Source organism: Cnephaeus nilssonii (assembly GCF_951640355.1).
Source record: "Cnephaeus nilssonii genome assembly, chromosome: 2".
Taxonomy (NCBI): Eukaryota; Metazoa; Chordata; class Mammalia; order Chiroptera; family Vespertilionidae; genus Cnephaeus; species Cnephaeus nilssonii.
The window spans coordinates 105,882,505-105,898,927 of record NC_137073.1 but is presented as its reverse complement, the minus strand read 5'-3'; the positions used below and the strand labels follow the sequence as shown (position 1 = coordinate 105,898,927).

The 16,423-nt window shown below is 44.9% G+C and overlaps 1 protein-coding gene across 3 annotated transcripts in view; it reads left to right on the top strand.

The window, feature by feature from the left end:
• GHR (growth hormone receptor) overlaps nt 1-16,423 on the top strand; it is a 210,738-nt gene that overhangs the window by 84,455 nt on the left and 109,860 nt on the right. For all 3 annotated transcript variants that reach the window (XM_079791668.1, XM_079791669.1, XM_079791670.1), the window contains exon 2: nt 15,973-16,053. In XM_079791668.1, coding sequence (XP_079647794.1) covers nt 15,973-16,053 — 81 coding nt within the window. The remainder of the gene's footprint in view (nt 1-15,972; nt 16,054-16,423) is intronic.

Here is a 16,423-nt window from a genome sequence, read left to right as displayed (position 1 = left end):
AAAGTGGGGAGAGTGAATATTGGGGGACAACGAGTAAGCTTCAGAATATACTTTTTCTATGAAATAGTGGATTGAAGAGAGCCTGAGTGGGTATTGGCAGGCCATTCCTGAAGGCGATGGGAGATGGTGGCTAGGACCACCTGTAGAGAGAGGATAGAGAAAATGAATTCAGAAATGCTGCAGAGTGACACTGACAGAGGAAACAGGGTGGAGGAGGTGCAGAAAAGGGCCAGATAACTCCCAGGTTTCTGGCTTGTATTGCAAATGCTGGAGAGAGACCAGGTTTCAGGAGGAGGTGTTTATGGGGCCCTGCCTTTAACTTTGAAATGTGATTTAGAGGCATCTGTCAGACAGGCTGTTTCTACGCATCCAACATATGCCTTCTAATAAATTAACCACCCATTCACGGTCAGGTGAGAGCCCCAGGTCTAGTCATTGTTAACTAATCTATTCAAATGCATGGGCCTCTGGGAGGGTTTCTTAGTAGTAACAGGCTTGGTTGTATCACATGTCACAGAATGATTAATCACATACAAAAGTAGGAAAACCCGCCAGGCAGAGGGAGCCTTTTAACCCGCTAAAGGCCTTGCTAATTCTCTGTCGTCATAAATCATGAGCAGTCTCCCTGTGTTGATAGTAAGGACAGGACCGTTGGTCACACAGGAATATTAGTCACATGGACTTGTGTGCGGCAGCTCAGCCCACATTCTGTGATGGGCATCGTCATGACTGTTTTAACCACGTGCGGAGCTGCAAGAACCACCACAGAGCTCCAGAGCCAGGACGCGGGTGTTTTGTTTCTTGTGTTGCTTGTCAGGTAATTCATTAAGTGTTTAGTGTTTTGCACCTTTTAGTTGATTTGTGATATTTTTTCTTAGAAAGGCCTACTTTGTCGAAGTGCTATGTCTTCCTGCCCAACTGACCAAAACATCCTGCAATTGATGTGCAGGCGGTACTAACGATAGGCTAGTCGACCGTTTTGCACCACTGATGGGTGCTGTGGTTAAACATTTAAATTAAGTATGTTAGGATTTCCAATGGGCACTGGTGTTTTGGAGTTCATTCATTTTTCCTTCATTTAACAAATGAAGTGCTACAGTCTGGCCACATGGGATACTCAAGCGAGAGTCCAGTGAGCACAACAAATGGGTGGACGCCTCTGCCCTTGGGAGCTCCATTCCTGCACTCCTGGAAGCCAGGAAGTCAGATTCAATAAGCCTGTCGCTGTCTGCAACCCATCCAAAGTGCCGTCGTTGTCAAATTGCAGTGCTTGGTCTTCTTCTTCTGGCTGGCCCTGTTGTGATGGGTCTGTTGAGGCTCCAGCCTCTAAGGCCTGGCTTCCACTTCCATTGGCAGAGGCAAGGAAGTACCAGGAAAGGTTGGGGAGGAAGGGAGGGGGCATTTTGTGAGGCAATTGGGAATTGGGCTGTGTGCCTTCGTCTACTCTTCTGCTACCAGGTGCGGGTGGGAGAGGGGGGGGAGAGAAAGAAATTGAGGGAGGTAGAAAGAATATAACTGATTTGGGGAGAATTTTGCACAGGTTTATATATGAAAGCAGCAAGAAACTAGAGAGTAAGACATGCCTGGCAGTGACCAAGAAACTTGCATGGTGTTCTACCTTCAACCCCACGCTCTCTGCCAGACTTTAACCAGATTAGTGTAACGTGGCTGCTTGCACACATGACTGAATGAAAAAGGAAATTGAAAAGGTTCTTTTCATAAAGCCCAGGGAAACCATAGGAAAATCCAGTCTCCTTCAGGAATGTCTGCTGTGCTGTTGGTTAGTACACCCGTCTTACTGACGTTGATCAAAAGGCTGACGGTCATGTGTCTTGTTATTTTTAACTGGCTTTCGCACCTTTAGATGTAAATCTCCAACATGGCTTGGGCCGTGGTTCTCCTCCTCCCATCTCATTCTTCCCGCTCTGGCTTAATTTATTTGTGCTGCCTTTTCCCCCTGCTTCCCTGCTCTTCTTTCTACTCTCCGCAACACTTCTCTTGCTTGTCCTGGAGTTTATAAAGTATTCCTTTTAGGCAAAGCCCCAGACGGCCAGCCTTGTCTGGTCAGCATTGAGCTGTAATTTGGGCTTCCCAAGTGTGTTCTCTGAATGAGAGCCTAGTGTTTGGAGTATGTCAGGAGCTGGTCCATTTCGAGAAAGTCCACAGAGGTTATAATTTGCTCTCAGGAAGCACTTGGGGGTTTTAATTCGGTCCGTGTTTTACATGTGAGCAGTCAGTTTATATTTTCAGGGAAGGTTGTGAAGAGGAAGTGACAGCCCAATTGCACGTTTGCTTGGCTTTTCTTCTGAAGTCCTGGGGACTCAGCACTTGGAGGAGAAGAAAAACAAGACTGTCCTTCTGCGCTCCTCGCCGGACCTCCTGGCTGATTTTCTCTGATGCTCGGGGTTGCTCACTGCAGGCCTGATGAAAGCTGTCCCCTCACCTGAGGTGAGGGGAAACCGCTTATTCTAGCTCATTGAGAGCATTCAGATCAACTTCCAATGGAAGGACATGCTCCCGCTTCCTCCACACACCTATTTAATAGCGTCCGGGGTCTCTGTTCATTCCTTCAACAATTTATGTAAAACCAAACTTTTGGGGCACTGAGCGAGGGAGTGGGGGGTGCGGAGACAACCCCAGGAGGGAGATGAGAAGTCCCGATGTCACGGTGCTAGGGTGGAGGATCCCCAAGGCTGTCCTGGAAGCAGAGAGCAGGTCGGGAGAGAGGGATATTATTAGAAACACAGTAAGTTGAGGTGACCTGGAGCTGAGGTTGGGGGTGCATCACAGAGGTGGAAAGAGGTCAGGAGGCAGAGGGGCCGGAGGTGTGACAAACCTGGAGCCCCCGAGAAGATTCCTCCTTGGACAGAGGTGGAGTGGGAAGGAAGTTGGTGGGACTTGGGAATGAGAGGTAGGGAGAGGCCAGGTCTGGCCACACAGGGCTGGATGTACCTTCTCAGAGTTTATCACTTATACTGGGCAGTTTGAAGCAAGGCTGTAGGAGATGCTGAGTTCAGCTTGGACAGGAATCATTTGAGATGCTTTGGGGCATCCAGTTGTATTATCTCCCCTGCCCTCTGGCTCTTGAGCCTTCCCATGATGCTCCATGTAAACCGCCAGCCTGGGGTTCCCTGGAGCTTCTCTGCCTCATTTGGAAGCAAAGTTTTAACTGGTAGCATGATCACAAGTGGCTGAAAGTGAAAAATTCATTTGAGTCATTTTTATGTTTGATGGGAAGATCAAGGCCTTACTACTCCTCTTCTACGAGATATAGAAGAACTGGTTTCCCTCTGACCAACTGCAGTGGAAAGCATTCAGGTGGCTGTTCTTGGACTTGGTAGGTGGACAGTCTCCGTGACTCAGCAGTGCTTCGGGGTTCAGCTCATGCCAGCCCTCCCCCACCAGCCCACTGATACAGGAGAAATCGGCCGGGCCACTGAACGCCAGTTTCCTGATTTACACTGTGGTGGTCCCACATGGTGGTAAACAAGACTCCTGGGACTTGAACGTTTAACTTGGAAGTACAGAAAACAAGCTCTCTTGAGCCAAGATGCTGGATTTACGAGGACATGCTAGATTTATGAGGACAAAGATAGCCTGCCCTTTCCCCTTCTACGCCACCTTTTCTTTCCATAAATACATTCTCCTTGTCCTTATCTTCCCCTACCTCGTCTGTCGGAGACTTTGACCTTGGTTATGATTTGCCTTTCCATTGACACATCATCTGTGTTTTTAATTTCCTGGTTAGGCCTGAGGTTAAGAGGAGAAGCAAGGCCAGCAGCTGATTGAGACAGGCTCTCCCTGGCTTTCTCACTTTCCCTGGGTCATCTCATGCCCAGCTTTGTGTGTTCAAAAAAATAGGTGCATCACCTGACCTAGAGGTGATCAGACTCAAGAGCCCGATTTATACCAGCCAAATTCAAGAGGTGGGCGAACATATCAGGATGCCAATGCATTTGTTTCTTCTCCATTTCCACTGTCAAGCCATTTCATTTCGGTTGGTTATTGGATTAGTTTTCCAGATAGAGAGCAAACCCAGGAGGCAGGATAAGAATGAGAAGGCCCTTTGGCAGTTGCAGATTTGGAATGGAGGGACAGAATGACTTCAGGAGAGAGCTTCGCCAAGCTCTGAGAGATTGTTTTACCGTTTCTGCACTGGGACATTCTTCTTGGCCGGTCAAAGCACTCTTCGCCAGAGGTAGCTGGAGGAGACAAAGCCATAAATTATTTACCATCTAATTTTTTTTTTGCATTCTTCATCCATCATTAATTGATTGGACTAGACTGTCTCTGAAGGCCCTTCTGCCTCCAAATTTCTATGCTCTGCTAAAAAAAAAACCCTCTCCTTCTAGACCTGTTTCAGTAGTGACTAGGTATTACCTTCTTTCTTTTTTTTTTCAATTGTATTTTGTATTGGTTTCAGATGTACAGCTTAGTGGTTAGACAATCACATACTTTACATAATTATCTTCTTGTTTGATGTTTAGGAAGTCAACCTCGGACTCTATAATGGATTTTTAGAAACCGTATTAGTTTTCTATCGCTTCCATAATGAATTGTCATAATTTAATAGTTTATAACAACTCCCCTTTATCATCTCACAGTTCTGTAGATAAGAAGTCTGGGTACAGCATGGTACAACTGCTTGGATTCCCTGCTCAAGTTCACAAGGCTGAAATTGAAGTGTCGCTAGGGCTGCACCACACACCGGGCTTTGGGGATGAATTTGCTATCAAGCTCGTCGGGGTTGTTGACATAATTCCGTTCCTTGCCACTGTAGGACGGTCTCCCCATCTCCTCGCTGGCTGTCAGCAAGGAGCCAGTTCTGCTCCTAGAGGCTTCTTGTGTTGCGTCTTGAGGTCCCCTAGAGCAAGGGCGGGTGAAGCCCCTCTCAAATGTCTACTCCCACTGACTGCCAGTCTGCTTTTACACGCTCATGCAATTACATTGACTCGGGGAGATAATCCAGGATAATCTCGCTGTTTTAAAATCAGTTAATTAGTAACCTTAATTATGTCTGCAGAGTCCCTTCAGAGCAGTGCCTGGATTAGTGTGTTTGAGTGACCAGAGACGGGAATCTTGGCGGACCACTTCAGCCTTCTGCTGGCCTGGTCTCAGCGGCAGCACTTTGCAGTCCTACTTTGTCATTACTTGAGTGACCTATCTGTGGGCGGCTGATGCCATTCATTTATGTGGATTCTTTTGATTTTGCCACTTCACAGGACAGTATTTTTTTAAAATATATTTTATTGATTTTTTACAGAGAGGAAGGGAGAGGGATACACCCTCTACTGGGAATGTGCTCTCAACCAAGGTACATGCCCTTTACCAGAATTAAACCTGGGACCCTTCAGTCCGCAGGCCAACGCTCTATCCACTGAGCCAAACTGGTTAGGGCAGGACAGTATTTTTGTTTCCTACCTCAATAGTTAGTATTTCAACTGCTTGGCATAGAAGGTTCTCTTTTGCAAAAAGTGCATCACTGGGTTGGTCGCATGGAGAGACTGATCTTTCTTTTCTCTCCCCCATGCTGCAGAGGAAGGTTCGTTGGGGCCAGTGAACTCCGTTTTCACAAACTTAAAAATCATCATGGTTTGGTTTGCACTAGATCCGTAATTCTCAATTCTAGCCGCACTTTAGAATCACATGACCAACATTTGAAGTATCGATACTCAGGCCCCGCCCCAGAGATCCTGACATCAGTGTTGAGCCAGGGCATGTCTGTAACCCAGGCAGCTGTCATTGAAAGCCGCGGCTGGGAACTGTTGAGAGGCTGCAGACGTTGTTGTGCAGATAAGGAGGCCGAGGGTGAGAAGTGATTTACTTCAAGTCCCATAACTAGTGACAGATCTGGGTTCTGTGCCAGTTCTGTGCCACCAACAGGTTTCTAGTGTAATCAGTGCTCAGCAATTATATGCAAAATGAGTGCTGGGAAGGTCTGGAACACCCTGCTTCTTGCTTCAATCGCAGACTATCTTCCTCGGACTCGGAGAAACTATTAGGCCTTGCAGAAGAACTGAAGGTCTTCTCAGCAGCGTGGCCAGCTCGTGTGCAATAGTAAGCACATTCTGCGGGAGCCGGGGAGCTGGTCACATGGATATCCACAATCTCCCCGTGCCCAGCTGCGCAGTCGATGCCGTAGCCACTCACCCGCCTATGGCTATGGAGCACTGGAGATGTGGCTAGTGCCCATTGTGGGGTGATGTGAGGGTGAAATATGCACCAGATACAAAGCTCCGTGTAAAAAAAAAAAAAATGAAATATCTCACTAATGCAATTCATCGCTATTGCATGATGAAATGGTAATGTTTGGGGTATATTGGGTCAAATAAGATATAGTATTAAAATTAACTTTACCTGTTACTTGTTTAATGTGGCTACTAGGAAACTAAAATCACATCTGTGGCTGGCACTGGTGGCTCATATTATATTTCTGTGATGCACACTGTTCTAGAGAGCATTTTGAACGCCATTAACAATGCACGGTGCAAATCCGAGCTATTGGACCTCCATGATCTTAAAGAATGAAGCGGTTGTTATAAACGTCCTGGAGATAAGACGTGACAGTGATCTGCCCTGTGTTTGCCATCTATCTGGCAGCCAGTCAGTCTGGCCAAATAGATTTCTTTCTATTTATACGTATAGGCTTAAAGGAGGTGGAGGGGTGTCCCTGTGTCATGGAAATAGCACACGTCATAGCTCTGAGCTAATGTACCGAAAGCAGGCCAGGTGTTCTTGGAGGCCCTAAGGCCTGGAGATGGATAGTATAGCCCAGTGGTCGGCAAACTCATTAGTCAACAGAGCCAAATATCAACAGTACAACGATTGAAATTTCTTTTGAGAGCCAAATTTTTAAAACTTAAACTTCTTCTAACGCCACTTCTTCAAAATAGACTCGCCCAGGCCGTGGTAATTTGTGGAAGAGCCACACTCAAGGGGCCAAAGAGCCACATGTGGCTCGCGAGCCGCGGTTTGCCAACCACTGGAATAGGCACCTTGCACACTCCCCCGTGAGCAGATTTGGGGAGGCATCTACTCTGTGCCAGGCCCAGGGCTAGACGTTGAGGATACAGCAGTGAGTGAGACGCAGCCCTCGGTGTGCTCCGGCTGAGAGAAGAGAGACCAGGAGCGGGCAGCCTCAGGACACGGGTCCTCAGTGAATGGCGCTTCTCATTGCATGGCACAGCGCGGGATTTAGCTTAGAGAATCACGGTGTGGGTGAGGGAGCTGAAGCCCACGGTGATTACATCACTGCCGAGTCACCAGGTCAGCGATGCTGGGCTGGCTCCTGGGCACAGGACTGCTGACTCCCCTCGCTCTGCCTTGCCCAGGAGACCACATTGCCTCATGCTTGGTTTCCCAACTTGTCGACCTCAGAAGAACTTCACCATTTGGGACCAGATCAGTGGAAAGAAGAGTTTTTCCTCAGTGTTTGCTCTATGAGTTATCTGGATTTGCTGGTAGACAGTGAGTTACTGTACTAATCGTTGTCAGGTTATCATCTCAACAAGGGAAGACTTCACTCTATGAAATGTCTTTCACAGCTTGTCTATTTCCTATTAAATTCGGTTCAACAAAGCCCATTCCCTTCTGAGAGTTTGCAGCTCCTCTAATATCTTCAACTTTGTTTAAAGCACATTCTTCGTGTTATAGATCCGTCACGGTAATAAGAAAAAATTAGATTTAAAAAGGAGCCTTTTGGAAAGAGAGAGTGAAAGCAGAAATTCAATAAGAGGTTTGCTTTTTCAATTTTTGCTTTGGAAAAAAAAAAGACTTTAGGTGCAACGATGTGAAAAGGAACATATTGTTCAAATAAGCGCCTGTGTAATGGGTATTCTCTTCCATGTGAGAGTCACACTGCATTGGGAATCATGGGATGCACCGGGTGAGCCAGGCTGGGTGAGTTTGACAACCATCCATAGGAATAGCTGCTGTGCTGAACTGCCACAGTTGTAAAGTGCCATGGGGTCCTACTGAACTCAAACAGGATGCCCATGCCCTGAGAATGGCCCGCTCCCAACAGAACACCCCTGCATTCCAAGATAGGAGCAGCACCTAGCATTCAGTACTGAAATGCCCCTCATTCTTTCACTCCTCCAGAAAGGAAGCGGTAGACCCAGGTTCCTGTAACACAGCTGTCTTCTCTGTTCTCACAAGGAGAGAACATTGCTAGAGAAGGCGTCACACCAAGCTGCTCATCGTGAAAATTCATCTACCCAATTTGCAGCTCTAGAAATCTATGATTCACAAAAAATGATCTGTACCCAGTCACAACAGCGTAGACTTTTCTTACAGTAGCTGACAGAGTGATTAGGGGGGAAATCAGCCTCTGGATTACTTCCCACACAACTGGGCCTCCGAAGGAGTGTAATTCCCCATACCCCTAAGCAAAAATGTGTGGCTTTCCTGCCTTAACCTAGGGCCGTGGTCAGCAAACTGTGGCTCTTTGGCCCCTTGAGTGTGGCTCTTCCACAAAATACCATGGCCTGGGCGAGTCTATTTTGAAGAAGTGGCGTTAGGAGAAGTTTAAGTTTTAAAAATTTGGCTCTCCAAAGAAATTCCAATTGTTGTACTGTTGATATTTGGCTCTGTTGACTAATGAGTTTGCCGGCCACAGACCTAGGGGATGCACACATTGCATTATGTGAGCCTCCCTTTTCCATCCTGTGATGGTGCTTGATTGAAGCAGGGAGTCTTACATATCGTGGCTACCCAAGAACACATTTTCAGACCCCTTTGCCACCTCCTTAGGCTTCCATTTCATGATATGTAAATGGGGCCCCACTCTCAATCTACTCCTTGGACATATTACAAAACATAGTCTATTCATGACGAGTATAAGAAAGAGTCAAAATAGCTACCATTTACTGAATTCAGGCAGAGGGCATGCCGAGTGCTTTGAATAAATCATCTCATTTAATCACCTCCTGATGTTCCTATGGAAAAGGTAATATGATTATCATCTCCATATTCGAGATGAGTAATAGGAGGTTTGGTAAAGGCAGGATTTGAACCTAGCTCTCTGACTCCAGAACCCATGCTCTTTACCCCTAAGCTTACCCTGTCTATAAGTGAGGATCAAGGATAGCATCTGAGGTAGAGGCTGGTGTTAATTTCTAAAGACCTGGGAAGTATCTGTGAATGATTATTAACTAAATGTGATCAACTAAAAGTGGAATAGATGGCATCAAATGAAACCAAGTGTCCAGGGTTCACTCAGAAGCACTTGCGTCTCGCATCAGTGTCAGCAGATTGCTTAATCTTTGTACCTATTACCTGCATGGATAGCATCATCACTTCCCCAGCTGGTGGTGTGCCAGGTCCAGTTGGTTCTGGCTTGTGAATCCACATTCAGTGACTGCAGTGAATCCAGTGATTGGGTGAATCCAGGTTCATGATGTGGTAGTTTAAAATCAGCGTTGGTAGAGGTGTTTACTCCACAGAAATTGGCAAGTGCTACATATCATGGCCCTTTACTCCAGAGAAACAATTATTAAATATTTATCAGTACACCACTGTGTATGACTCAAAAAGAGATACAGGGTGAATTGTCACACTTCTGAAGGTAAACAAAGGCACACCCAAAAAATGTCCTACAAATACAACCATACCTAACTCTACAGTGATTCTTCTGTCCCCATCATTTTGCATTTGGAAGGATTGCTTAATCATAATGATTTTATATGTCACTAGAGGCCCAGCGCGCATGAAATTGTGTGCGAGTAGCTCGCTTACACTTGCCTCAGCTGGCCGCCCCGCCCTCCGCCACTCATAGCTTGTGCCCCACCCCCGCCGCAAGAGCCACTGCTCCTTTGGTTGTGACAGCGTTATGGCGTGACAGCCATGGGCCTTTTATATAAGAGATTATTTTTGTTTATTCTTTTTCTACAGAATCAAATATGCTCACTGTAACAGTTTAATACTTATGAATGCAAGCACAAACATACAAACCTTAAAATGTATATATCAATATTGTAAAATAGAAATATAAAATATAATGTAAGACATATATTTCTAAATTTAAATTAGATTTTTTACTGATCACGTTTTTTGAAATGAAAAGAAACAAGAATTAATTTTTAATAATATTTACCCCCAAAATCCAAAATATGATTTTTAACAATCAACATTGATATTATTGAAATATTTTGCAAACATTTTGTTCCAAGCCTTCAAAATCCATGTATATTTTACACTACAGCACATCTCAATTTAAATGCTAAATTTTCATCAGAAATACTTAATCTGTTTTTAGATTTTATAAAATATATGGAAAAAGTAGATCTATATATCCAACCTGTTTCAAATAAACTTAATTAAATACTTAATTTACATTTAATTAATTAAAATTTAGCTTATTTAATTTCTCAGTTGCATTAGCCACATTTTAAGTGCTTGATAGCCACAGATGACTGGTGGTTACCGAATTGGTCAGCATCAGTACATACCAGGTATAATTTGTTGTATTAAAAAGGACACTTACTATATATACTACACCCAAAGACTTTTTCCCTCCTCATCCCTCACACATTTAAAATGCCTTCTCATCCTGTATTCCCTACTGGATGCTGAGAAAAGAGAAATCTCAGCAAAAGTAGTTATATTGATAATGTCTATGAACTTTTACTCCCTCACTCATGGGAAGGAAATAAGTAGACCTAAGGTATGTTAGTCTGACCAGTTCTCAAATGGCCACCACCAAAAAAAGTGGGTAATGAACTCCAAAGGCAAACTGTTCAAATAAAATGCCTGTTGCTAATTAGAATGGGGCATTTTCAATACCTTTTTGGAGTCACCTTGTCTTCTTTACTACTGAGTTCTTATCAAAGCTTCACCAGATAGTCAATGAGATTCCATTTTGCAATGTTTCATTAGCAATCAACACCAGTATCAGAAAGTACACGTTTATTAGGTTACCTCCCTGGAGTCTTGGTTTAGCAATATAACAATTCTGCTTCTGTGGTGATTTTTTTTCATCAGCTCTTGCATTTTTGGTATCACAATAGCTAGATCAATAAAGCAAAAATTTGGGGAAACATTCTTTCTGATTGATTCAGCTGCCATTTTGGTATTTTGCCTTAACAGGACTACAAGCAACGAAATCTATTATTTTATTCCCCCCATATATTAATACACTAACATCATACTTCTAGGGATGCTTTTGACCACTTTTCTTTTAAAGGCCTGATACAAATAAGAAGGTATAGGTAGTTTTGGGTGGTGGTTCATTTCGTCTGTGCCAAATTACAAACCAGAAATGAGCACATTCTTCCCTATATGATCTAACCTATTTTTAAATATTACTTTTAATAAGGGTGATGTAGGGTTCTTCATGAAAATGTTTTGTCTTCACATTAAGTTCATCTGATCCCCATTGCCATCCAGTAATAACTTCTCTTCCAGTCTTTGCTCTCCTACCTTGAACTTCCCACTAGACATTTCCAACATTTCCACAAGTCTCATAATTGCCTTAAACACCAAGTATCCAAGACAGTCATGTGACCTTCTCCTCCCTCAAAACAGCTCAGATCCCAAATTCCTGATTCCTGTCGATAGCACCATCTTTCACTGGCACATATGCTATATCCTCAGTCATTGTGATAGACGTGTCTCTCTCATCTCCGTGTATCTCTCATCTCCGTGTATCCATCCAGTCATCACCAAATCTTGTCAGTACTTCTCAGGGATACTGAGTTAAGAAGGTATAAGGGGCAGATTTCTGCTGAGAAAATTCACTTTTGCACATGATTTGCCCATACCAAAACTTCCAGAGAGTTTCTGATTAGTATGAGTTGCAATCTAATTTATTCCCTTTATTCATAATTCAGAACCTTGTTCTCCAGCTCACCAGCTCCCTGATACCACTACCATGAACTAGTCAGAACTCAGATCCACACCCACAACATTTGCACTGTCTGAGCTTTGTTGTTGTTGTTGTTGTTTTTGCCATACCAAAATTTCGTCCATCCCCTTACTTTTTCTAACCGATCACAATCTTATTTGTCATTTAAAGACCCATCAAGTCAGCGGCTGATTTTCCCCAGATCTGACCTTCCATTTGTAGGTATGTCTCTTTTCCCAGTTTCCTGTGCCTATCTTGCCTAACTCCCAAAGTCAGGAACCATGGTTTGCACTGCTTTTGTTTTCTTCACTGTGCCTTGCACAATGCTAACAGGCACTCATTGTTGGACAAATACTTGCTAATTTTAAATTAAAGAGAATTGAACCAATTGTTTTCTTTGCTTGAAGTTGGTTATAACAGGTTGGAAAAATGTTATGTTTAATCTCCATCTCTTCTTATGTGTTTATGGTCTGTTTTATAGCCAAGAAATAAAAGTCAGTATAACATAGGCCTAACTAATGTGGAGGCCTCCTCTGCTGGGCAGTCTACAGAATTAAAACTCACGCCAGCTGGATCTCACTGCTTTTCAACTGGCTCTCCCTTGAGGTGGGGAGAACAGGCAAAATGCCTTGGGCTCTGAGAGTGGGAATGGTGTGTTTACTTATGCAAGAGTAGAAGCTTGTCTTCCCCCTGCAAATGCAAATCTTGCCATGAGGTTATAGCCACAGAATGTATAGATATCATTAGAAATCTAGAGAGGGATTTTTCCCTAGAAAAATATTGCAGACTTAAAGCCAATAGGCTAAGATACAATTTGTTATAATCCTCTGGCCAATGCCTGCCTGTACTTGGATGGTTGTACTAGGGGAGGGGAATCATGGGACTTTCTCCAGCTCACATCTGGCAGGTCATTGGTAGATTGCATTAAAGTTCCACACTGTGTGTTGCATTCTGTCCTCCACATTTCATCTCACCTAGAACCCAGAGAAGGGTCCTCTCATATAGAAGCTGCCACGTGGAGCCTGCCCAGCGGAAGAGGTCAGCTTACACTGAAATCGAACAGAATGCCCATAGGCCTGGTTGTGTGATGGAGAGTTCACTGGGGAAATGCAGCAGGCTGCCTTTGGAGTTGCCACACCCTGAGCCAGCAACAACAGTGCAAGGAGAGAGCATTAGTCTCTAAGGAAGCCCAGCTCCTACAGAATCCAGCCACATTCTTCATCTTCTCTACTGCCACCCTACTTGGAGAGTGAGACTTGGGTCCCTATGCAATGCTCTCAGTGGCAGTGAACTGTTCTCACCTCCTGTTTGGGAGGAGAAGAGCAGTTTTAAATATCCCTTGTTTTGCTGTAGGAGTGTGAAAATAGACTTCTGCTTAATTTTGCTTCGGGGGATTCTAATCTATTTGTTTTGTGAGATGGAATGTTTTCTATGGAGATATGTTTGGCTCATAGAGGCATTGTGCTCATCAGTTTGTTACCGGCTCAAGGTTCTCGGGTTCTCGTGCCAGATGCTTCAAAGGCCAATATTCAAAACATCAGAGTTTGAAGTAGGGAAAGGTTTATTGATGGAGAAGGTGCCAACTGGAGAAGATGGAGAGATGCCTTATAGTTTCTGCAAATCCATCTTAAGAGAGCCCAGAATTCAGGCATCTTTTATGTCGGGAGAAGGGAGGAGGGGCAGGGCAAGAGGAGAGGTATGTGTCTTCCAGGCACCAGCAAGGACCCAAGGAAGAGCACGAAATCTCTAAATCTGTTTGTTCCCCTGGTCCTTGACTCCTGCTGCTCTGAGGCCCTGAAATCTTTACCAAAAGCTCCAACCTCAAGCAGAATTCCTCTGATAATTAGTATATCTGGAGCAGATATACTAATTATCAGAGGAATACTATATAATTAGTATAGCAGATATACTAATTATCACCTGAAGGCCAAGGGAGAAATGCAGGCTAGAATGAAGAGAGTGGAGAGAGCCAGCAACCCACCCTGGGAGAAGTAAAGCTCATGTGCAGGCCATGGGAAGGGGTCAACAACTATTCACCTGAAGCAAAATTCACAGGTGTCTGGCATCTGCCAAGTCTCTTTGAGTTGTTTGGAGAGGTGACTTGCAAACCAGTGAAAGCAGCCTTCTGAGAACCACACACCTCTTTTTATCTCAGGAAGCAAAACACTGGCCTTCGAATTGGGAATCTCTGCTGCAACCGGACATCAAGAGAGGTGTGCCCCGGAGGCTCTTTCCCTGCCACCAAGTGTGTGAGGGATGAGGGCTCAAACGAACTCTTCAGGGCACAGCTCCTCAATGAGTTCCCTACTTAAAAGAATACTTTAACAATAAACATTTAAAGGAAACATCCCATTACCAACAGGATGGCCTTTTCAGCCTAGAACATATTTGTCTTTAGCCTTTTTCTGCATTTCTGCTGAGGCTTCAAACTATTCACCGAGGAGCAGAGGGCCTACGGGGAGATGCTCAGAGGTTCCATTGGCACCGTAGACAGGGATGAGGCAAGGACATTGGGCAGAGCGTTCCAGGTTAGGAATTTAAAATGTGGATGTCATAAATATCACCGCTGGTGAAGTGGTGGAGAATTAAGATACACACTCAGTCCTCTGAAGGACTCCCCGGGGCAGCGTATGAGTGGCCCTCGTACATGTCGGCACACACACCCGTATTGGACGGTGTATGTAGAGATGTGTTTTCTTAGAATTTTTTAAGAGCACAAAAGCATATGGAACAGCCCTAGCCAGTTTGGCCCAGTGGATAGAGCGTCGGCCTGCAGACTGAAGGGTCCCAGGTTCGATTCCAGTCAAGGGCACATGCCCAGGTTGCAGGCTTGATCCCAAGTAGGGGGTGTGCAGGAGGCAGCCGATCAATGATTTTCTCTCATCATTGATGTTTCTATCTCTCTTTTCCTTTGTGAAATAAATAAAAAATATATTTAAGAAAAAAAAAAGCATATGGAACAAAAACAATGGTGGGTTACCCACTGTCTGAAAATGGAAGTATAGACCCTGAGACACTGTATACAGATTCAGAATTATGCAGCCATTCCCGGGGACCACGCCATCCCATTACCCATGAAAACATTCTTGTTCACCATTTCTGCCTGGTGCAGGGTAATGAGCAGGGCTGTTTCATTATTGCCGAGAGTGCACAGTAACAAGCATGAGGCCAGTAGGGGCCCTGATGGAGCTCCGCGTGTGGTGATCAGGTGCCTCGGTGATTTCAGGGAGATATTGGCGCTAGTTAGTGGTCAGATGTAGCAACAGCTCTCCAAAGGGCAGTCTGCTGAGTTCACTTTAAATCAGCCCAAACTCGCCCCTTGAGAGGTCTTAAAGTGGACACCTTGTTTATTTACCCCAAAGAAGCTTATTTCCACCGGGCAGAGGTGGATGCTGGCCAGGCATGCTGATCTGCTCCGCCATTCATCCAACTGGAGGGTCAAGGTGTGGCCACAGTGGGATTCCCAATGGCTAGAGGCATGAACGGACCCTTCTCCTTCTGTGAGCCCGAGGTGTTCTTATTCCTCCTAAAACTCCTTAGAGCTCCCGGAGCATGCTGGAGAGGGCCCGGAGGCAGCACACAGGTTCTGTTTCTTTTGCTTCTCTCCTTTCTGCCGCCCTCCAGCTACACCTCCGTAGGATGGCTTGTTAGCACGGGTATTGGGTATTGTGAGTGTTCATTGAGCTTTTTTGTTCACTGGGAAACACACTGGAGAACTTTTACGATTGCAGTAGGTTGTTTTACTTTTCATTTTATGGCCCTGTGCTTGGTGACGCTGATGAAAGGTTTTTATAATTCCTGGTTCCATTAAAGAGAACCACACTGGCCCCATTATAGGAGCAATGCGTGGGGTGGTTCTGTGGCTGCGAGCCAGGATATGAAGATCTCTAGTGTCCGTGGATTCCTGAGGGCAGCACCCACGGGGAGGAAACTTGATTACAACCTGCTGTTGGCTCCCAGGAAAAGAATGACACTGTGAGACTCAGGGACCCTGGGAGATGACTAGGGTTTGCTCTAGAACTGCCATGCATGTCAGCTCACGTGCGGTTTCCGCAGCCTTTACACGGCATTTAGTGATCATGGTCTGCTCTGCGTTGGCTTCATCTTCTGCTTTTTTTGTGTGATTGCAGGTCCTACAGGTATGGATCTCTGGAAGCTGCTGTTGACCTTGGCAGTGGCTGGCTCAAGTGATGCTTTTTCTGGGAGTGAAGGTGAGTTCTTCTTCCCTGTTCCCACCCGCAGTGTTTTGAAATGAACTTTATTTGTTAAATCTAAGTTCTTGGGATGATGTCATCAAAGTGTGTTACGTTTTAAGTAGCGGCAAATAAAAAGCGTATCTTTAGAATCATAAACTCGGAGGACTTTTCTGTGGATGTTGTACAGGAAACACAGTAGCCAGCTTTGGCATCTGGTGTTTTCACATCAAAAATAAGTGCCCCAAATCATGCTGCGGGCATTTATGTGAAGGCAAACCAGGTCTCTTGGTCCTCGGGCTCCGGGAAAGATGCTGAAATTACACTGAGGGGTTATTAACCTACTGATCACTTAGCTCCTGTGTGATTAAGGATACCATAGTCTGTT